The 24,190-nt window shown below is 39.4% G+C and overlaps 1 protein-coding gene across 2 annotated transcripts in view; it reads left to right on the top strand.

Annotated features, from left to right (window-relative positions):
* The window catches only part of Usp6nl (USP6 N-terminal like), a 129,314-nt gene that overhangs the window by 72,012 nt on the left and 33,112 nt on the right, over positions 1-24,190 (top strand). For both annotated transcript variants that reach the window (XM_051194843.1, XM_051194842.1), the window contains exons 4-6: positions 2,714-2,796; positions 8,212-8,251; positions 17,740-17,820. In XM_051194843.1, coding sequence (XP_051050800.1) covers positions 2,714-2,796; positions 8,212-8,251; positions 17,740-17,820 — 204 coding nt within the window. The remainder of the gene's footprint in view (positions 1-2,713; positions 2,797-8,211; positions 8,252-17,739; positions 17,821-24,190) is intronic.

The raw sequence follows: 24,190 nt of genomic DNA, 5'->3' as shown, positions 1-24,190 counted from the left end.
TTTTTCATTTTCTGATGTGTTTTAATTCTTTGAGAATCTTATACATGTATACAATGTGTGTTTATCATATTCATTCCTATTCCTCTGCCTAACTTCTCCCACTTTACACCTCTTATTCCTATGCCCAACTTCCTTACTTTCTTCCTTCTCTCCTCCCACCCTCCCTCCCTCCCCACCCAATCCAATTTGTGCTGCCCATATGCACATGGGTGTGCACCCATCCAGTGGAACATGCTCAACCTACCAGGGGCCACACCCCTAAGGAAACTGGTTCTTCCTCTTCTGGCATCTATCACCTGTCAATAGTTCCTCAGCTCAGGATGGCAGCTTATGATCTACTCCCTCTCCAAGCTGGAATGTTGATTGGCTGGATATTATACAGTCAGGCACAACTGCTGTGGACCCTTGAATACACTGGACTTGGGTATACCCAGAAAACACTGTTTTATCCTGTTCCTCCTTGACCTCTGGCTCTAACAGCCTTTTGGCCCCTTCTTCACAATGTTGGTAAACCTTGGAGGAGAAGAGTGATACAGATAGCCCATTTATGGTTGAACATTCCCTCAAACATTTTCTGGCTGCATTGTACCAACAATGAGTTTCTGCATTAATAGCTGAACAAAAGGAAGCTTCTCTAATGAGAACTGAAAGGGGCACTTATCTGTGGGTATTGAGAGATACGGATGTAGAAGGCATTTTGATGCTGTGTCATTTAGTAAAGGAATGGTGTTTGGTTTATCCCTGGGGCACATGAACTCCCCAGCTGTTGAAATCTGACTAAGGTCAGATTTGCTCCTGTGTTTCCTCCTGTGAAGTGGGCCTGAAATACAATTAGAAAGTAGCTGATTACCCTTGTCTTGATTATCTTTAATGGCCAACTTGACACAGCCCGGAGTTACCTGAGAGAAGCCATAAATAATTGAGGAATGGTATAATCAGGTTGATCTGTGGGCATGTCTGTGAGGGATTATTGTTAGTTGATGTAGGAGGGTCCATCCCATTGTCGGTGGTACCATTCCTCAGGTGGTGGTCCTAGGCTATATAAAAATAGTTAAACCAGAAATCCAGTTAGCAACCAGCTTTCTTTCACAATTCTTGCCTCTAGATTCCTGCCCTCACCCAACCTCAGTGATGGATTGTGTCCTGCAGATGTAAGCTAGGACTTCCCCATAACACTCATGCCACTATTGTGCTCACGGGCACATATTGCCAGGCTGCTCATTATTGTAGCTTTCAGGGTTCACAGCTGGGCTGGACTGCTGACATCACCTCCCCCAGTAGCCTACATAGCACTTCCTGATTCTAAGAAAGCTAGCCAATAGGGCGGTGTTTATAAAACAGCAGATTTGTCCCCTCCTCTCCATTTTACCCTCCTATCCCCTTTCCTACTTAAACCTTCCTCCTCATTTTCCCCTTTTTCCCTTGGTATCTCCTTAGCATGGGCTCTTTCTTGGTTTTGATGTAAAAGATTATCAACAATTTGTTATTAGTAATTTCTCCTTATTTGTCTCTTTTAATGGATTGTAACATTTATTTGTAGGTGCCATGTTCTACATCTGCATCACTTGAATGTGGTTGTGTATCTTCTTTTTAATATATATTTTGTGAGGTTAATAGGAACATAAGATTGTAACCAGCTGCCTGGCCTGTGTCCTTCCTTCAGGGAAGCACTCAGGTAGTATTCAGTCAGTGTAGTGGTTAGTTATGTCACTCATGAAAATCCTAGATAACTAGTTAACTGCATAGCTAATGTAAAATAAGCAAGTAGCACTGTTTTTCATACTTGTAGTTATCTCTTCCCCCACTACCTAGCTGCTCACCCATATGTAGTTAGCCCAAGGTAGGACCTGGGAAACCTTTTAAAAATGATTTCTGACAGTCCTTGCCCATAGGATGTTCATAATCTACTCGAAGGAACAAACATTTTAAAATACACTTAAGTGGAAGTGTCTACAAATCTAAAATTTGAATACATTGTATTTGGGGGTCCTAAAATAATCACTATAAGTGATACCAAGAGTAGAATGTTGAGCTGAGGAAAGAATTGTGGGTACACCAGCAGCTAAGAGTTACTTACCTATGAAAGCATTTATCAAAGAGCTGGAGTGCATGAAGAGAACTGCAAGGCACCAGCAGGGGACAGGACAGAGAGCACAAGAGCTGTTGCCAAGTAGTTCTTGATTGTTCAGTATTACAGACTGAAGAAGAGTGGGCTCAGGTTTGACAAAGTCTTTTTAGAGAGAGAGAGGGAGGGAGGGAAGAGGGAAGAGATCCACTTGCCTGTACCTACTGTGTGCTGGATTAAATGCATGTCCTACCACACCCATTTGGAAGTCAATTTTTGCTTTAGCAATAAGTGGGTTCAGGGCTGGTGCAGTTGGGAAACAAAGGAGTGAAAAAACAAAATGTACATTGCCTTCTGTGAGAGGGTTGCATGAAAGGCCTGTTCTAGATAGTTCACTTTAAAGCTTAAGGTTTGTCAGTTTCTCCTGCAGTAGCTTTCTTGTCCTCATTGACTTCTCTCAGTTCATATTTTGATGAAGTAGCTGTGTTAGCTCTTACTGACACAGTATCTTCCATAGCTAATAACTAAGGATTAGTGATTACTTTGCTAAAAATAGTTTAGTTAGAAAATACTCCTGTTTGATCTGTCTCAGTAAAATACTTGGTATTATAAATTCCAAATAACTCCTCTTGTCATCTTTTGTTTTAGGGACGAGAAGGTGCAGAAATTGAGCCTTGGGAAGATGCTGATTATCTTGTTTACAAAGTCACTGACAGATTTGGCTTTTTACAGTAAGTTACACAGGTTGAAAGCTGTTGTTTTTCAGTTATAATCTTATTATGGTTATCTGTTATTAAATTTAGAATTTTCTAAGACTCTAGTATACTTTTTGGTTCCTAGCATTTTTAGCTACTGTGGTTAAAATTGAGCTATAGTTAAGAATATAACCTTTATACCTTTTGTGTTTTGTAAAGAGCATAGTAAATGTGTAAAATTAGTTGTATCAATAATTTAGCAAAGTTAATACACATGGATAACAGTTTATATTTTTAAAATAATTATAAAACATTTAATTGTATGTAGATGAATTTTTAAAATAACTAGCCATTAGAAAATGAGTATTGCCTAAAAATGAACAATGGAAAAGAATGCCATTGATCTTCCTTATTATAGTTGCAAATGTAATCATGATATTGCTTCTCAAAATTAACTCTATTTATCTTGACTATGGTCTATAAAGAATTGAGAGAGGACTAGACTACTATAAAGTAATTCAGTTAAAGGCTTTTTGACTGGTAAAAATAACCTGCAAACTGATGTCAATTTGCTTGTTTAGGTCCTAGTGTTATGTAAATTGGTGTCTTTTAGCAGTGTGTATTCTTTTTGCCTGTCAGCTGGCTTCTCATCATTGAATGATTTCACACTTCATCTAGAGAAAAGAATCAAAATTACCTTATATATTGTATGTTGAGGCTTTGAAGAAATCAAGTGTAAGCATAATAATGCTTAGAGATGGTACCTATGTGGAATTTTCTCCTGGATAGTTGTAATCTGAAGACTTTGAACTTGAGCAGACAACAGAGCAGTGCTTACAATGGGATTCCTCTTCTCAACCTCCGGCCACATTATTCTGATTTCTCCCCCATCTTTTCTTCCACTTCCCTTTCTCCTTTTCCTCCTCCTCCCCCCCTTCATCACTATCTAACATGGCCACATCTGTGATGGGAAACCATTGCACATTTGTGTTAGTCAAGTGCAGAACTTGGATGTGAATCAAATTTTGAAGTACAATTTGATTATGAAGACTCTTAAGCTCAGTGGGTCACATTAGAATCAGATGAAAAAAGATCTCTGGGTTCTGTACTAGATTTTGATTCAGAAGATGGGATGAAACTCAGTTCATTTTGACCATTCCATCCACATGGTAATGTGTTTTTTAGAATTATAGTATAGTCCAGATAGTGTGAAGTGCATCTGAATAATCTGTACATTCCAAGAGGGTTTGTTAATTACCTAAATTTTCTTTCTTGTCAGTTGAAACAAATTTGTTACTCCCCCCCCCCAAAAAAAAAGTTCTTGCCCAAAAGCCTAAGTTAAACTTGTAACTTGTAGTCATTTTTTTTTTGTTTGTTTTTTCCCTGTTTGCTTGTTTTTATTTTATTTTTCTAACTTTGGGCTGAGGTCCAGTCAGTTGTAGTAGGGAAAAAGTCAGTTGATAACTTATCATATAGTATTAGTTACTACTCATTGAGCATTTTTTGTGTGTCAGGCAGGTTTCTGAGCAGTTACTCTTTCAAAACATCATTGTGATGGGTTCTCTTTTTTTAGTTTTTAGATGGTAAATGTATAGTTCAAAGAGCTCAAATAAATTGCCTCAGGTTTATTGACAGTGTCAGCTCCTAGGATGGGGGTCTAGGATAGGTTTCACTCCAGAGCCATGTTCTGAATTGCTGTAGAGTACTGCCTTCTTTTGATTTTGTGAGAGAAATAACAGTCTAAGTGCTTTGAGATGCCTATAGAGGAGAACAAAATGGCAACTTCTATCAACATATTCTAAGATAGCAAAGGTCACCATATTTTAAAATGGGACTGATTGGTGTTGGTACTCTTGATGTTGTTCATTAAAAAATAAACACACACACACACACACACACACACACACACACACACACACAAACAAACAAACAAACAAAACCCTGCTTTATGCTGTAGTCCCCAAACAGAAGCCCCAATGAAAAATGATGAGGCAGAGGAGTGGACTCCAGAGTGACGTTAGGTTTTATCAGTTGAGTTTTGTGACAGTGTCTACTTCAGCAAAGCTCTTTCCCCAGCGTTTGCTGCGGGTGACTTTTATTACTTGCCACAGTGGTTGGGACTTTATCTATCTCACTGTTGGATAATGTTTTTGCTGTAAGCAACTAGATACTACTTTCTCTCACACCTGATTAAAAGAGTACCTCACCTGTCTTAGCTATGTGTAAGTCTTGATTGCTGCTGTAATTGAAATTAGATTTTAAATTCATTGTCAGTACAATAGAAAGAACAATCTCCCAGCATTCTCTGGATGTTGCTGAGCTCATATCTAGATACAGCTTTAGAAACTTAATTTTTTTTCTTTGTATGATATATAAAGGTGTGACAATAATTAGCACAGTATAAATTGACTTGTTTTGATAATAATGTTCACAGTATTAACAAATGCTATTGCCAAACCAGCCTGTGATAGAGTTACAGCTGCAGAGTGAACAAGTTGAGCTTGCTTAAGTGGTTGTAGAACTAGCTACCACAGCTGGGCTGGACAAAGAATGCTTGGTATTTGGATAATGATAAATAATGTTTTTAGGTCACAAGTTTTTAATAGGAGAAAGGAAGCTGTACCAAAAATAGAGGAGATCAAATTAACACTGAGCATCAGATGCTCAACTACTTACTCAAATTTGTGTATTTATAAAATGTAATGGACTTGTCCATAATTTTCTTTGCTTTTATAGATCTGTAGGAATGTACTGCTCTGTAGTAAAGGTGCTCTTGTTATCAAGATTATCCATTTTGATTAGAAAGGTTTGAGAACTCTTTCATCAGTCTTAAGTATATTTTAACTAGCTTAAATCTAAGCTTAAATAAAATTTGATTCAAAACCAACCATAGTCAATATACTCAACTGATTTTTAACAAACTAGGTTTCCAAATGAAATGTTTATTTTATATTTACAGAAATATTCCTGTGAGTTGTTGAGAAATGACAGACACATTCTTAGTAATACATTTAAAACCTAATCCAGATGAAAAACATGCCAGCTCAAGTTTTTGTCTTCTGATGACTGCTGTATTTACTTACTGTTTATATGGAAGGCCTGAGTGTTGTCTCTGAGCAGTCAGTCTTGAGGTGTTTGCAGGTTCTAGTCTCTAAAGCAGCAGTTCTTAACTAGTAGGTTGTGACCACTACAGGGGGCAAATATCATATACCCTGATATTTACATTATAATTCATAACAGTAGCAAAATTAGTTATGAAGTAGCAATGAAGTAATTTTATGATTGGGGTCACCACAACAAGTAAACTGTTAAAGGGTTGCAGCATTAGGAAGGTTGAGAAACTGTGTTCTAAAGCCAGGGATAGGTAGTAGTCATGTCATGTGTTACCAAGAGCCAGATACTAAGTGTTTTTGGATATGTAGACTATGTGTTCTTGTCACCATGACTCAGTATAAAAACAACCACAGTGTCTAAATTAGTAAGAATGACAGTGCTCCATTAAAAACAAAACAAAAACAAAAAACAACAACAACAAAAAAAGGCCCTTTATTTACAAAATAGACAGCAAACAAAATTTGGCCTGTGGACCATGGTTTGCTGACCTGAAGGAATACTCATCTGTATATTCCAGACTGTGGTCTTTCCTCTTTTCTACTTGAAGGAGATTTAAGTAGCATAATACAGATTATTGGAGCCAGCATTTGGGAGACAGAGCGTGCACTTCACTAATAGCCCAGTGTGTGTCCAGAACATTCACTGGGATAGTCAAGGTATTCAGAATGTGCCAAATAGATGTGTACTACAAGGCATGTTTGCTTATGCTAATAATCTATACCTTTTTCTTCCTTCCCTCCCTCCCTCCCTCCCTCCCTCCCTCCCTCCCTCCCTCTCAAGACAAGGTTTCTGTTTGCAGCCCTGTAGACCAGGTTGGTCTGCCTCTGTCTCCCACGTTTCCTCAGTCCGTGCCCTTCTTTGTACATTCTGGCAATAGCTGAAGGTCATTTAAATGCCCTGGGCTATGTTATATTGAATATTTCTGTGTTAGGGCTAAATGATTAAGTGAAAACGGTTATTTTCTTATCTATGAAAAGAGGGATTTGGGTTCTCTTTCTAAATTCTCTTTGGCTTTTATACCATTTTTGTTTGTTCCATTGCTATGGCTAAATGGTTCATCTAAAGACTCTTCAGAGAAGCAAAAAATGACATAGAAAATGCTAGTTCTTGAATAATAATCTGTCATGTTTTTAAAAGTCATGCCACTTGATCTCAAGAGGAAATAGAAGCAAGAATATGCATGTATTATTGCCAAAACATTCATACTATTGAGATAGCTGCCAAAAATCAGCTTTGTTTATATGAAAAACTATTTATTACTGACAGTTAATATAATACTCTCTGGATAATTTAACGTTAGAGGTGATAGCATACATGAACCAGAGAAATGGTTTTGTTCTTTTTTTTTTTTTTTTTTTTTTTTATTAAAAAAGTTCTGTTGAAGCAGGGCAGTGGTGGTGTACGCCTTTAATCCCAGCACTTGGGAGGCAGAGGCAGACAAATCTCTGTGAGTTCAAGGCTTGCTCGCTCTCGTGCACAAGGATTGAACTCAGGTCCTCATGCTTGCATAGCAAGTACTTTACAAACTGAGCCATCTCTCTTGGTCCCACAACCCTCATTTTACTATTTTATTTTGAGGTGGGGTCTCACTAAGTTGCCCTGTCAGGCTTTGCACTAACTGAAACCCAGGAAGTTGTTGAATTTGTTAATTTTCTTCTACTCAGCCTCTTGATTAGCTAGTGTTTCAGCCCTTTTCCTCCAGGCCTGGCGCCATTTTTTTCTTCATGCAGAATTTTAAACAGTGGCTTATTTTAGGCAGTAGTTGGATCCAAGAGTAAAAGTGATAGTCTAGGGCACAGGATGGCAGACTGACCTATGTGTCAAGGCCAAAACTAGTTTACGATTTGGTTCTGTAGAAGTTCTGTGGAGCTTAGTTTCCCATCATTTGTGAGTACTGTATACATACACACTACCACACTAGAGTCCAAGTAGTTGTGAGAAAGAGTATGTGTTTCCCAAAGCCTAAAAGACTTACTATTTACTGTGACAGGAGTTGCTGAACCCTGGTCTAGGGTAGTGCTCACTGACAGAATTTTCTGCCATGATAGAAATGTTCAATGTGGCAGCCTCTAGGTAGCTACATGACTTTTGTGTAGTCAGATTGTGGTTAGTGAGACTTACTTCAAATTGCTCCCTGTAGGCTAGTCACTACTGTGTTTGAAGATGAGGGATGTTGTTATTATAGACCAGTCATTTTCTGTTGAATTTGGTGGAATGGAAACATAAAACACACATCTCTTATAGTGACATATTACATTTAATACATGCCTGTAGGATATACTTAGTAAAAGTCTGCCCTGATCTCAGCCTTTTCATGCATGTTGTTATTCTCTACAGTGAGGAAGAGCTCCCGAATCACAATGCAGCTGTTGACCGGGTAAGTGTGGTTCTTTGTTTATTTGTAGTCATTGATGAATTGTCTCCACAGGAAGAGTCTGCTTTTGGGATTTTTGAGTGCTGTATCGTATGCAGTTGGCATTGTTAGAATTTGACCAAAACTGTGTTGTTCTTAAGAGAATTAAAATAAGGGTGAAATATAAGTTAGGAGGATTTATGAGATTCTGGTCTTTCTTTAAAAGTAATGAAAAGTTCAGCACTCTGAAATGCTCAGCTCCAGCATGAGACTCTACCTGTATGAAACACTTCTCTATGTTAGGAATTCCCACCCACCCACCCACCCACCCACCCACCCACCCATCCATCCATCCATCCATCCAGTGTGTGTGATGGGGGTGGGGGTTGGTTTTTCTCTCATTTTTGTTAGTTCTTTGAAAAGTACACACAGTATACTTTGGTCTCTTCCTTCCTTACCCACTTAACTTTGTGTCCTTTTGTTTTTAAACCCATCAAGTACAATTTGTGCTGCCCAGATACTCTTGAATGTGTGGCCTACACTGGAGAGAGGTCAGCCCATAAAGAAAATTGACTCTCCCTTTCCCAATAGCTTCTTAACTAGGAGTGTGGCTACTTGCCTACCTCTCTTCTCCATTCTGAAAATTTGTCAGGCTTGAGTCTGTGCAGATCTTATGCATGCTGTCACAACTGCTGTGAGCTCATATGTACTACAACTGCTCTGCTGTGTCCAGAAAATGGTTTCCTTGCAATATCTCCTGGCTCTGGCTCTGAACCTCAGAGGAGAGGATGTGGTGTGGATGTCCCCTAGTGTACTGAGCATTTCACAATCCCTTATTCCCTAAGCCTGAACAGTTGTGAGTCTGTGTTAATCACTATCCTCTGTTAAAAGAAGCTTCTCTGATGAGATTTGGCAGTTAACACTAATCTGTGGATGTAACAGTAAGTCGTTAGGAGTAAGGTGATCTTTATGCACCCTCTGGATAGTAAAGCACAATTCCAGACCAGTAGGTTCACAGAAAATAACTGTCCATGAGTTTTTATCCAACTCCCCACAAGTAATGACTAGAACATTTCTTGTTGTCAGTTAACTTTAAACATTTTAAGGATTAGACAAGTGACATAGTAAGCCTTTCTGCTTTTCTTTAAACATTTCTTTACTCTTCTTAGCAAGGAGCTGGTTCTACACCTGGATATATACATCAGAAGTAGTAGAGAGTGGAAGTTTTAACTGTTCAGAATCCCCTTACTCCTCTATTTCTCTTCCAAAATGAATTCTAGAATGAAAATGAAGGTATTTGTTTGTGTGTCTTCTTCTGGGGAAGGGGGCTGAGCTTCAGTCAGTGCAGGTGAAATTACAATTATAATTTGAAAACTATTTTAGGAAAATATTCTAAGATCAAATTTTTCTGATAAAAACAAAATTTAGAAAAACCTTAAATGTAAACAGAATTGTTATTTTGCATATATGAAGAATACTTGTGAACACCTCCTGCAGGTGAAAGATTACCAGATTCTCTGGCAGCATCATAGCCTAGATGCTTTGACGGGGACTTTCAACAGCTGCATCGCTGAGTAATGTTTGTCTTGCTGTGGACTAGCTACTGCTTAGAGTCCCAGGACTGAGGAGAGCATTCCCCCATCCCATCATACCCCACCCCTCCCGCCTGTGAGAAGCCCTCTGTCCAGTGACTAGAGCAGTCATTGGAGATAAGAGATGGGAGGTGATCGGTTGGACTCAGGTCTGTAGCACAGTGGAAATGACATGTAGGCTGATGGTCAGGAAAGCAATCTGTAGATCAAGAAAGAGTACATGAGAGGATGAGGCAGTTATGGTGAGCATCTTGTGAAGTGTGCCCTAGGGGAACTTTGTATCAAGCTGTTGGAAGTGGTAACCTAAGGATTTGCCCCTGCCTCCTGACCATCCCTTTGTGTGTAGTGTCCTGCTTTACCAATCATCTCACCTCCTGATACCACCACAGGGCCTCCCATGCTCACTTCCACCCTCCCTCAGCTCAGATTTTATTGTAGCCTTTACAGATTGTCTCTAACTTAACAATAGCTTCACTCAAGAGCTGCCAGCCTTCCTCTCTTCCTCCCTCCCTTCCTCTCTTCCCCTCTTCTTCCCTCTGCACCTTCCTCCCTCCCTTCCTTGCACCTTTTCTCCTTCCTTCCCTTTCACTTCCCCCTTCCCTCCTAACCCCCTCCCTCCCTGTCTCCTAACCCCCTCCCTCCCTCCTAACTCCCTCCCTCTCTCAGTCTCATGAAACCCATACTTAGGGTTTGAGTTTTTATCTTTTCTTATCCTAGCAATATTGGTCCTCAGATCTGCCTTGTAGACAAATGTGCCCATCACAGTGAGCAGGTGTCCTTCTTCCAAACTCTAGACCACTGTTTTCTGAGTTGTCCTTGACTTCTCTCAGATCCCCATCTCCTCTCCCATCCAATGCTGGGTACTCTGCCACCCAGGTCTATTAAGAATTTGTTGACTTCATTTCTACTTCTGCTACCCTGGTGTACTATAACTTTTCTTTTGGAGCTTCTGGTCTTCCTACTTCAGTCCTTGTCCCTTTCTCTCACAGTCTTCTCTTCACAATTAGAATGGTCCTGTTAAAATGAGTTAAAATCATGCTACTTTTAGAGCCTCAGCGTGTCTTCCCTGTCTATCCATAATGAAGTGTCTTCCCTGTCTATCCATAATGAAGCACAGTTCTAAGAATGACCCTCAAGGTGTTGCCCTTTGCTACCTTCTTTTATTCAGCTGCTGGCTCCCTAGTGTCCTGAGTGTGGGTGGGCCAGAGTTCCTCTTCAAGGCTTTCCCACTGGCTTCTTCCTCTTGTGGAGTGTTTCACTGTCCTATGTCATAGCAGCTACAAGGCTCTGCCCTTTTAGTTCCTTTAAGAATTTACTCTAGTGTCACTTAGAGAGTATGACTGTTCATGGTCATCTAAGCTAAAGTTGGGAACTTCTCTCCCCAGTGTTAATTATGGTCTTTGTTTGTTTGTTTGTTTTGTTTTGTTTTGTTTTGTTTTTCTGTGTTGTATATGACAGAATTTATGTGTTAGATATTTTGAAAATTTCTTACTTTGTCTGTTTCTTCTACTGGGTTGTAATCTATATGAGTCACATACCATTTTTATAACATTAAATATATTTACTTAAAAGCTGCCAGAGAGTCTGCAGATGTTGCAGTGTCCTGAACTTGAAAGATTAGGGAGAAAAGAATTGAAATTTTTGTTTGTTTTTAAACAAAGGCTAGGTTGATTTGGCAAAATAAAAATATGTTAATTCAGCAGTATAGACTTCTCTTTCCAACCCCTCCACCACTATTTGTAATTTTTTGGTCAAGAAATCTTGGAGTTCACGTCAGTAATTAGGTAAGTCAAGAAATGTGCCAGTAAGAAGAGATTTAAGGCAAATTAGCTTAAAATTAAGTTTGTTTAATTTTTTTACATGACTGAGCTGTATAGTAAGACTCTTACCCAATACAAGTATGTATATAACTAATTAACTTCCCATTTAAAGTCTTAATAGGAACCACTAAAAAGTAATCCGTGTATGCCTTAATGATTAATTTAAAATTTCAAGCATGGTGGCATATGCCTTTAATCTCAGCACTCAGGAGGCAAAGACAGGTAGAGCTCTATAGTTTGAGACCAGCCTGGTTTTCATAGAGAGTTAGGGGTACACTATGAAATCCTCCCTACTATTTTTTTCAAAACTCATTCAAATGAGAACATATTTGTATATTTACTTGTCCGTCCTGTACTGGGGTAAGAGGGTTCTGGGGTAGGTGAGGTGATTTCTTCCTTAGAAGAAATCAGGTTGCACTTGTTTATCTTATGACCTGCTTTGAAGTTTTCTATGTTTATTTTTCATGAATACACCCATGTATGCTTGCATATGTGCGCACACACATTTGTGTGTGTAGTCACAGCATACATGTGGGAGTTAGTACTCTCCTTCAACCTGGTGGATACTGGAAATTCAGCTCAGGTTGTCAGGCTTGACAGCAGGTGGCTCTGACTCTTCTGTTAAGTCATTTCACCAGGGCCATGGCCTGCTTTATATGTAATAACATAATATTGTAATGCAGTAACCAATTATAATATATTAGTAATATATTAATAATTATACATAATTTTATGAACTAAAGCTTGAACACATGCAAAGTAAGGTTAGATACTAGCATTGTGTAGCGTATGCCTGTATGTAGTGGCCAAGCTCTACCATTGTAGACAGGTAATAAAAATTAATCTGTATTTTTCATTTCAATGATTGGCTTGCTGAAGTCTATACTCTGTAAAGCTTGCAGCTGAAGCTGTGCTTCTTGGTGCTTAGGACTATTGTAGAAGGCCTTTCTCCATTTAAGAGAGGGACAGTAGTCCTCCCTCATAAGAGGATTAATGTGGTGTTTGCAAAATGATTTGGGTTCCCCCAAACAGGCACTTAAACAAATAAATGAACGCACTTATTATACTTACCCTGTAGAGAACAATATTAATAATAGATTGTATTATTTCCTTGAGTTTATTGATGTTTTTAATAAGGAGGAAAGGTTTTTATAAAACTATGAATTTTCATAGATAAAGCCCCCAAAATGTAGTACAGTATTCTGTATAAGATATAAAATATGAGAGCCTTTTATTTTTAAATTTTTTATTTTATTTATTATACATGTGCACATACATGCATATATGCACATGTACCACTGTGGGCATGTATAGGTCAGAGGACAACTTTTGATTCTCAGCATCTATCATGTGAGTCCTGAAGATTGAGCTTGAGTTCTCAGGCTTAGTGGTAGGCAAGTGTTTTACCCTGAACCATCTTAACAGCTCCCTCATTATTTCTTGTAAAATGTACACCTTCATTTTACATAGCATTAAGTCTTAATGATAAGGGACTGTACTTTCCAATGGCAAGGTGTCCTGTACTTCCTATCCTCTTCTGACCTCTGCTGGTGAGATCTAAGCATGGGTGACTCTCAGCAACTTTACTCACATGTCCCTATTGTGTGACATGTGGCAGAAACCAAACTTTGTACTCATCTCATCATTTACATTATATGGAACACCTTATGTGTTTTTGAGTTTCTCCCTGTATGTAAGCAGTTCTTCCAGTGGAGAGTTGTTACAGACCTGCAGCTCAGTTCTCATCAGACTGCTCCCTTGTTAATGCAGATCGTGAGCCCAGAGGATTTTAACCTATGGTGCACAATTCAGAGATTCACATGACCTGCTGCTTGGGTTTGCTAGAGCAGCTCATGGAACATTAAGTTCTGTGCTTACTTAGACCCATTTACTAAAGAAAATCCTCTCAGGAATGGCCGGATGGAACATGAATGGGGTGAGGAATAGAGGTACAAAGCTTCCATGCCCTCTGTGAGTATGAGATCCTACTGAGAATGCCAGGTAATCACCAACCTGGAAGCCAATGCCCCATAGCTGAGGGATAGTAATGAAGGTGTATGACAGAGCTATAGTCAGTGTGTGAAGCCTGGGTTCAATCCCAGCTCTCTCTCTCTCTCTCTCTCTCTCTCTCTCTCTCTCTCTCTCTCTCTCTCTCACACACACACACACACACACACACACCAAACTAACTACCATTTGGGAGACCAATAGAAAATTTAGTGTATAGACTGAGATGATCATGATTGAATTTGAAATTTTTTGGATATAAGAATGATGCAGTGGTTAGGATAAATGTTTCTGTTTAGCCAGGCAGTGGTGGCACACACCTTTAATCCCAGTACTTGGGAGGCAGAGGCAGAGGCAGAGGCAGACGCAGGCTGATCTCTGAGAATTTGAGACCAGCTTGGTATATAGAGCCAGTTTCAGGACAGCTTGGGCTGTTACACAGAGAAAAACTGTCTCAGGGGCGAGGTGGGGTGGGGTAGGGTGGGGTGGTGGTGGTGTGTGCTTAAATGGCTGCATCCTTGGAAATACTTCATATGAAATATGTAGATATGATATGCTCATGTCTGTGATTTTTTTTCTAGTGGGTTTGTCACAACCCCTTCCCCAAAATACATAAGTGAAATCTGGCAAAAGATTAATACTTGTTAGATTTCCATGAAGCATACAGAAACATATGGTGTGGCTTTTCTTTTATTTCATGTAGGTTTGAAATACTTCAAAACGAAAATTAAGAAAAGGCAACTCTACTTCTTATCGCACTTTGGAAACTATCTGCCAACACATAGAATGACACACTTTCAACCATAGTACTACATGGGGTTATTGTAATTTCTTGTGGTTCTTTCTGAATCACATGGTGAGGCTTCTACCTGAGGGAACAGTTCATATTCATACTCTTTCCACTCCACTTGAGAGTCACAGGACGTTATTAACTATTTCACATTGCTGCCTATGCCCTGTCTGTTGTAAACTGTTAGGATATTATTTTAAACTCTTATACAACTGCTGTTTTAGGTAACAAAATTAAAGGATAGACATATGCTTTGGTCTCCATGGTCAAGCAGTTAATACTTTAATAATAATAATATGATTTGAGTACTTAGGCAGCTGGAGTACATGTGTTGACTGCAAAATAATTGTAGTAGTTCCCATTCTGTAGAACAGAGAACCAAGGGAAAGAAGAATCAAGTGTTTGACCCAAGGGAAACAGATAGGAAGAGGCAGAACTCTGACTAAGCTGGGCCTTGGTCCATGTCACGAAATCTGAGGGAATAGTTGAATTAGCTTGAATGGAGGCATTTCGGAGAAGCTTCAGACCTTGGACATTTGAACTGCCAGTTGAGTGATGTATAGTTACTTTTCCCATTGCTTTTTAACATACCTGACAGAAGCAAATAAGGAAAGACTTGTTTTTATCAGTTTGAGGTGCAGTCCATCATGGCAGGGAAGTCATGGTGACAGAAGTGTGAACATCTGGCCACAAGGCAGTCACAGGAAAACAGATGAGTCCTGGGGCTCAGATCACTTTCTCCTCATTTTATTCAGGTTCAGACACCAATCAGCCTCAGCTAACTCAGTTTAGAAACTCCCTCCCAGGTGTACTCAGAGTGTTGTCACCCTTCCTGCAAATTGACAGTAAGCATGAGCCATCACAGGTAGTGAGGAAAAGCACCACTCGCGGACAAACGGCAGATCTTGGTCAGAGAGGCATGGCAGTGTTGGGAATAGCCAACAGATTTGAGTTGAAAGTGTCTGTTAAAATCTCAGGTAGAAATCCTGACACACTGTTGGTAGTCTGCTTTTATTTTTGTATAGATGAATCTGTGACTCATTGGTACTCTAACCTGCTTTCTAGGGCTCTTAAGTTCACAGTTGTCATATGTGGTTTTGGTTACTTCTTCAAAATAATTGTTAAAACAGGGAGCTTCCATATACTTGGAAAGAAAGTAGGTTTTAACCGTGAATTACTGACTGAACTGGAGAGGGACACTTTATGCGTTCAAGTCTGGGGTAGTGAAATGATAGTATTGCAGAGTCAGTACTTAACTGATATGGAAGTCTAAACTCTTACACTAGGAAATTATCCAAGTTTTAGTTTTTTATATGTATAGAAGAAAGAAAAACAATCGCTTCTCGGCCTTTTGGCGAAGATCAACTGTAGAAGAAAGAAAAACTTATTTAATGTAATGATTCTTAAAATGTTATGTGTATATATGTTTCATTCTTGCAGGATACAGAGCATTTAAACTACTCTAATATATGACAAACATTAATATATGAAAGTGTGTCTTTAAAAAAAAGAATGACTATTCCCTGAAGTAATTTATTGGTAATTCATAGAAATGAAAGTGAAAATTATCAAGAGATAACTATGTGTGGGCTGTGTGTGTCCTGTTCTTATGCTGACTTGGATGATTTGGTTGTTTTCATATTGATGGAGAAGGTGACTGTGCTTTAAGAAGTCAAAGGAGGGAATGTGGAAAAACCGCACAGCAAATGGCAGCTTAGATCACTCTCTCCTTCAGTTTGGCCTTCTCTGAAGTCACATTTAGCGAAACATTAATTAGATTTCAGTGCCCCACTGAGTTTTAAAATTAAACATATTTCTGGAACCATCTGCATCATTTTATCACTAATAATATAATAAAGACTGTGTTTAGCCTTTTGAAAAATGGGAATTAACATTCTTTTGCTCACAAGTGATCATCTTTTATTATAAAAAATAAGAACTTTTAAGAGTTAGAAAGTAATTACAGAGCTTTACGAATATACCTGAAGGTAAATTCAATAAAAAACATTCTCATAGGTGAGGATCTTTTCTTAAATTCAGGATTTTCCTTGGGGATTTTTCCTTTACATCTAAAATTATTGGTGGTGGGTGTATGCCATCTGCCAGCATACTGCCTGCCTGTGTGAGGCTGGAGTGAAGCCAGTCAGTAAGGAGCCATAATTTTCATTCAGGAAGGAAGGCAGGATGGCTGAAAACAGAAGAGAGGTGACTACTGGGCACAAGGAGAGTGCACCTGCCTGCTCTGAATGTCCCTGCCCTTGTTAGACTTGTCCCTTAAGCCCTTTGTATGTGCTTCCTCAGTGACAGACCTGCCTCATGAGACTAAAGGGAGCATACTGCCTTGAAGTACGAGATGAACCTGAAAAACTGTTCCCTTTCTTGGGTAGTTTTCTCTTTTCGTTGCTTGTTATCGCACATTTATTATGCTCTCAGGCCTAAACACTTGGCCTCTAGAAACCCCAAAGAGAGGAGCAAAGCCGTTTCTGTGTTAACTTGCTTCAGTGCTCAGCCCTGCTGCAGGGCTCAGGCTTGACGCACGAGACTTTTAGTTCATTCACCATGGCACCTGTTTCCTTCCTAAAACTCTGGAACGTCAGTCAGCTCCATAGGGCACTGAATGGTATCCCACATCACATCACATAAATCCCACAATAATCTTTCAGCTCCTCATGTAGGATGGGTTTTTCTGTGTGATATTGCCACTAGCCTTATGTCAGACCCCCCTGCCACAGGGTTGTGTCTCCTTTGTCAGCACATGAGGAGTCTCGGGTGACAACTATGACTCATTGTTGTTTATTATTTCTCTAGCATGTTGCTAGTTATATGTTAATCACATGGTAACTAAATTGAATTCTTTAAAAAAATGGACTTAGCCATCAAAACCATGAATGTTCTAGAATTGAGGAAAATGAGATAAAAGAAAATTGAAATTTGTAGTTGTTTTTTGTTGCTTTGCAAAATACTTCAAATTTTCCTTAAAAAACAAAAAAACTTTGTATTAGTATACATAGGATTTTTTGTGATTTTTAAAGCATTAGAAAAGACAAGCAAGCCCTTTACTGTGTCTTCTCATTCATATCAAGTATCACGTATGATCCCTAACTTCTGCTTTCGGCTGCTGTTGATGTATCACATTATTCCACTTAGAAGCAAGTTAGGAAGGGTATTTGATCTTTGATCTCTGGAATAGTGCAATTTCAAGTCAAAAAGATCAAAAAGCTTTTTTTTTTTTGCTTTTGTTATGTTGTGATTTGTAAGTAAAGAGTGTCAAACAAACGATGTTATATTTGAATTTTATTTTAGCAAAAGCAACTGGAAATTGAGAGAACTACCAAATGGCTGAAAATGCTGAAAGGATGGGAAAAATACAAGAACACTGAGAAGGTAACCTAAAATAATGTTATTTCCCTTTGAAGCTGTTCAAATTCATTGTGGATTTTCGCAATAACTGCTTTCTTTCAGTTATTCCAATGTTTACATTCATACTCACTTTTGAAATTTTAGTTTAATGAAGCAGAATTCTTTTTTTTTTTTAAATGAATCTTCACGTTGGAAATAACCGAATCCTCAGGTCAGAGTGGTTCCAGCAGTCAGAGCTGTGCTGGATGTCCAGACGTCAAGTGTAATTGGGTTTAACTGCTCGGTTGCTGTGCCTCAGTTTTTTCCGCCTCCACTCTAGCTTCCCTTTGGGGTCAGAATCATTCCTGTAGTTCCAGGCTTCATGTCCATATCACATTGCTCAGGAAAAGAAGGAGATGGCCTCTGAAGACTTTTCTGGAAACAGGAGCAATGTCCTTCCCAATAGCTTCTAGAAATCCTCACACTGCTCTGCCTTGAGTTTGTGCTGTTTTAAACTCAAGTCCCTTAAGATCACTCCCAGTCCTTGGCTGCTGAGATAGCTCAGCAAATAAAGAAGCTTGTGCAGGCCTGATGACTACAGTTTGATCCCCAAAACCCATATAAATAAAGTAGTCCTCAGACTGCCATAGGAGTACTATAACATGGTTTTCAAAGTTTTGCTTGAAAGACCGAATGTCATCAGTACAGCACAGTACCAACGGTTTCCCTCCAAGTCTGAGCCTCAGTATATTTGTTGTGAGAAAATGCCTGCCAAATATGGCCCAGAATCCAAACAGCCATAGAACTTTGGTAAGTTAGCTGTTCTTTCAAGTATGATGGCATTCTGTGGTGCAAATTGTCATTCAAACATCTTCAGAAGTACTTTTTCTGAGGTAACCATCATATCTGAGTGGTACAAGCTCCAGAAGGACTTCCAGGTTCATCAGTCAGCATACCACTGCAACCTGTGCCCAGAATTTAAGAGTTAATTCAGTTGGTACTTTCTTTCTTTTTTATTTATTTATTTTTATTTATTTTTTTATTATTTTATTTTACGTGTCGGTCCCAGTTCCCTCTCCCTCCCTCCTTCCCTTCCTCCCTCTTACCCTCTCCCTGCTCACATGCACCCTGACCCCCCTTTCCACATGTAGGGCTGTGCCATCCAGGTGGGGTCATGTAAATCTGTCAGGTCATTTGAAGTAGGGACTAGGACTTCTCTCCTGTCTTTAGGATAAGGGAGTATCCCTCCATGGGGGATGTGTCCGCAAGGTCCTTTTGTATACCAGGAATATATCCTGGTTCCACTTAACTAAACACTGAGTTGAACTAGAATCCAGATGCAGAAAGAAAGAACAAAACCAGGTTGCAGAAACACATGGAGACAGCTGACCTGAACAAGGAAGAGCTAACCCCCCGCCCCCCCCCCCCCACACACACACACAACTAATAGCTGGGAATCCAGCATGGGACTGACTTGGAAATGGGTCTCAGAAGGACTGAGCAGTCTAAGGGACCTCATTTGGTACTTTCTGTGCTGTATCTGGAACAGTCTTACATGAAACTGACCTTCCGGTATTTCAGATTATATGTTGTTGTTTTGGTTTGTGCCTAGTGATAGTACCTTTATTACCACCACTTTCTCCCATCAGTACAAAGGTCTTAGTGAAAATGGAAAGAGACATTGTGTTCATATTTTGAAAATGGTTTTGGTCTGGTGCTTGCAAACCCCTGATAGCTCACTGCAGTTCCTCTGCAGTGTAATAGTGCTCATTTTAAAAAAGGATGGGGGTCTGATGGGCTAACACAGGAAAACTAGCATCAGCCTGGCCTACAGACTGCACCCAGTAAATGCTAGCTACTTGTGCACAGTTTTTAAAGGGGAGGACACCCTATAGCAAACACAGCTAAACTAATTTACAGTCTTTCCCCTTCTATTTCCATACTCTTTAAATTTTTTAAACTACGTGTGTGTGTGTGTGTGTGTGTGTGTGTGTGTGTGTGTGTGTGTGTGTGTGTGTGTTTTGGAGGTCAGAGGACAACTTTCTGAAGTCAGTTTTCTTCTGCCATGTGTGGGCTCTGGATTTTGTAGTTTTTTTTTTTTTTTCAAGCTTGGCTACAGCATCTTTACCTGCTGAGCCATCTCACTGGCTTGTATTTCTTTATACTTTTCATGAATGTATGTATGTGTATGTATATGTATATGTGTATGTATATGTATACACACACACACGTATAAATAAAAATTTGTATGTCAACATAACAAGAATATTGAGCATCAGTTCCCTGGGTTTTAATAGGTCTGAGGTAGAAACAGCTACAGGTTAAGATAAAGCTAGACATAATAATTTTGGTTTAAACTCCAGCTTGACATTTATAAACTGTATGATCTTGGGGAAGATATTTAACCATTTTCTGTTCCAGCAAGGTTACCTGGACAAGGGGCCCGCTTTTAGAGCTGTTACAAGGATTAATTAAGCTACCTTAGTACAGCATAGGAAGTGCTGCTTGTTAGCCCAGGAGAGGCTGTTTCAGGGTTAGGTAAGGTTTCTGTATTATAGGACTCTACAGTTGTTAATGTGGACTGTGACGTGCCATTATAGGAAACTTATTCACTGTGGAGATCTCTTGTTTATGGGGTATCTCACAGAGCTAATAACTTTATTTTAAAGTTAAATTCTTACTATTTTATTTTATACTGAAGTGAGTTTGTTTTATGTTGTTGAGTCTTTGTTTTAGCACTGGGTTTAGAACTCAAGATATCTTTAAAAGGAATCACTTCAAAGTGGGAAATTAGGTGCATCTCTGTGCTCTTGTTTAATAGCACAGCACCCTCACATCAGCTTGCAGCTGACAGCTCCTTTTCCTTGGTGGAAAGATTGCTCAAGCGATGATGACAGGATGAATTTCGAAGCATTGCACCTATACTTTGGTTTCACATTCAGTCTAATAAAGTATCTGTAGAATTATATGGCTTTATTCTTCTCTGGTATACATGTATCTGTTGGAAGTAAGGAAGTCTCTGTATAAATGAGTACTTCTGTGAGGCTATTACTGTGACAGCAACTCCAGCTAATGCAGCTCCCATTAAGAGGGGTTTTAGCAGAACTATTTCTTTGATGTATAATTTTAAAGCACTCTCCCCTAACTATAGTGTAGAATCATTTGATGATATATGTGGTCCAATTTGATGTGAAACAGAGTGTACCTTCTAAAAGAATTACCACCTTCAATTCTTACCTTGTTTTAAATTACACTGATGTAAAAAGGTAACCTTGTATTTTTGTGTCTTCCAAAGGGAGGGAGGAATGTTTTCAGAGTCCCTGCTTACATAGTAATAATGCAGAGGACTCAGTGTCTTGAAATACAAACATGGCTCTAGCGAAGAATATTTGGAGTTTTAGAGCTGAGCTTTCATGAAAGCTTCTGTGAGGGTGGTGTTGACTGTGTTCGCACAGTGGCAGCCTGCCTCCTGGGATGGGGCTTTGTTTGTTTCCTTGAAGGTGTGAGATGTATGCTTACATCACAGGCATCACAGGGTTGTCATAGAAATAGATAGTAAAGCTATGCTGATCAACAGATGGAAACTGCACTGTGGGCTGGTCAGTAAACTGTACTTTTATGAACCTAATGTTTTACAAAATTTCTAAAACTTCAATGATAATTGATAAGATGAAAGGAAACGTGCAGCCATAGCAAGTCAGTCATAAAGTGGTCAAGCATGGTCACCCCTCAGCATCTGAGGGGTTATTCCAGGACCCTTGTGGTTCCAGAGTCCCCAGACATTCTAGTCTTTCATATCAAAAGGTGTGGTGTTTGTGAGTAACCGGTGCCCAGCTTCTTTCCTCTCCAGGCCAAGTGTACATGTGGTGTGAATATTTACTAGACAGCACTGGCAAGAAAGCAATTTGAGGCATTTGTAAAACAGCTTTTTCCTGAGTAATTTTGACTTGTGATTAAATCTAGAGATATAGAACTGTGAGTCTGGAGGGCAAAAGTGTATGTGAAAATCAATAAGTGTAATTAAAAATTCTTATTTTCAGAACATCTTTATTATTTTTCTGTTATATGTTTAGTTTGCATACTTGGTTGGATGCCAGAGACAATCACTTTTATATTCCTTTTAAGTTCAGATATGTTGTGTTTTAATGTTATCTACTCTTGAATCTTAGAACATTTTTCTGTCACTTTTCCATATATTTCAATAACTAGCTGACAAAACAGTGTGTGTGGTCATGGAAGGATGACCTTTGAAATGTAAAACCCATAATATTTATTTATGTATGTATGCTTACACACATGTGTGAGTATGCTTGTGGGAAAGGGCAGAGGTTGACACCAGGTATCTTCCTCTGTCTCCTCCACCTTTGTGCATGTATGTAATGGGGATGTTGTACATGAGTATGTGCATGTATGTGCTGGGGGCTCACATCAGGACTCTGGTGTTTTGCTCTACCTCTCTCTTATTCTTTTAAGCATGATCTCTCACTGAACCTGGAATTTACCATTTCAGCTAGGCTGCCTAACAGTGAGCTTCCTGTTACCATAACAGCTGGCCTGTTACCATACCCTTACCACAATGCTGGCATTGTAGGTATACACAACCATGTCCAGAATTTTTTACATGGGTGCTAGAGATTTGAACCTTGGTCCTCATGTTTGCATATAAAGTCCTCTTTCCCCAAGGAGGAGCTAATGAGCCCCCAGACTGATAGCTGGGAAGCCAGCATGGGACTGACTCAGGCCCCCCTGAATTATGGGTCTCAGCCAGAAGGACTGAGCAGTCTAAGGGACCTCAGACAATGGAACCAGGATGTATCCCTGGTGCACAAAAGGACTTTGCGAACACATCCCCCATGGAGGGATGACTGCCTTAACCTAGAGACAGGAGAGAAGCCCTAGTCCCTACTTCGCATGACCTGTCAGATCTACATGACCCCAACTGGATGCATTCCCCTACATATGGAATTGGGGTGGGAGATGGGAGGGGAGGGTGGTTAGGGTGCATGTGAGAGGGCAGAGAGGGTAAAAAGGAGGGAGGGAGAGGGAACTGGGATCGACATGTAAAATAATAAATTAAATTAAAAAATAATAAAAAAATAAAGTCCTCTTTCCCACAGAGCCACCTTTCCATTGTCAAGGTAGCCTCAAGTCAAGGGTTTTCATTTTTGTTGTTGTTGTTGTTGCTGTCATTTGTTCTACTCATACTAGGAATTTAACTTAGGCAGGCACTCCACCACTGAGCTACAGCCCCAGCCCTCGCCTTATTTTTGTTCCAGGCTCACCACCCCTGCCTAAAGTTTAGCTAGAGTGGTTAGCCAACAACCCTAGGGGTTCTCCTTTCTGCTTCTCCATCGCTGGGATTATAGGCACACATTGCTGCACTGGGCTTTTACATAGGGGCGGAACATCTGAACTCTCGTCCTCCTGATTTATGCTTCGACCTCTTTATTTACTGGATCCTTCTTCTCTTAAATAATTGGTAACTTTGTAGGCTTGTCATTAGACAAGTATTGATGTTCTTTATGATTTACTTCCCATGTGCAGTTACGGCATAAATAATTTTCTATATGTAGTAAATGCTTAGTGAGAGGTAGGGTTAGTTGGTATTGTGGATGAGTATAGTGACAACATGTCAGTATTTCTTTTTCATTCATGTTAACATTTAGCTCTGGGGTGGCCTGGTGACCATTTAATTTTTATTTCTTCCTGGAGTTTTTCTACTTTTTTTTCTCTAAATTTAACCATGATTTTTTTCACCCTTAGATATAAAGTTAAAATATAGATAAATATAGCTTGAGCTCTTCATGTGCTCTACAATCCAAAACTTTGTTGCACTTACATGATATTACAAGTAGACAGTTCCACACTTGGTCTTATGTGACATCACAGTCAAAACCCTGAAGATACTGAATAAAATTCCCTTAAGGTGCTGGGTATGGTAGCACATGCCCACACACAGCCACAGTTGCGGGAGGTACAGATAGATAGGTGAATCCCTTGGCAAGTACTCAATCAGTAGAGGCCATTGCAAGAGATGAAGGTAAGCAGTACCTATGTTATCATTTGGTCTGTGTGTGCACATGCATAACATGTGTATTTGCACACATGTACCCATGCACCCTCCAACAAAAAAGTTACATGCATGTGTGCACACACACACACATACACCTTCCAGCTATGTTTATAAATTGTGGATAAAACAAAAGAGTTTAATGCTTAGACTTGGGTTTCATCTCCTCTATACATCATTATGTATATGCAAGTGTTGTAAAATCTAAAAAAATAAGTAAAATCCCAAACCTTCCTTAAGAGCTCTTGCCATAATTTATCAATCATTTTTTGTGTCTAGACATTAATTTTTAAATTTCAAAGTGTTATTATGTATCATATTGTAATGACCTTAATGGATTTGTAT

The sequence above is a fragment of the Phodopus roborovskii genome, unplaced genomic scaffold (assembly GCF_943737965.1).
Source record: "Phodopus roborovskii unplaced genomic scaffold, PHOROB, whole genome shotgun sequence".
Lineage (NCBI taxonomy): Eukaryota > Metazoa > Chordata > Mammalia > Rodentia > Cricetidae > Phodopus > Phodopus roborovskii.
The sequence above is the reverse complement of the archived record's forward strand: the minus strand, read 5'-3'. Positions and strand labels throughout refer to the sequence as shown.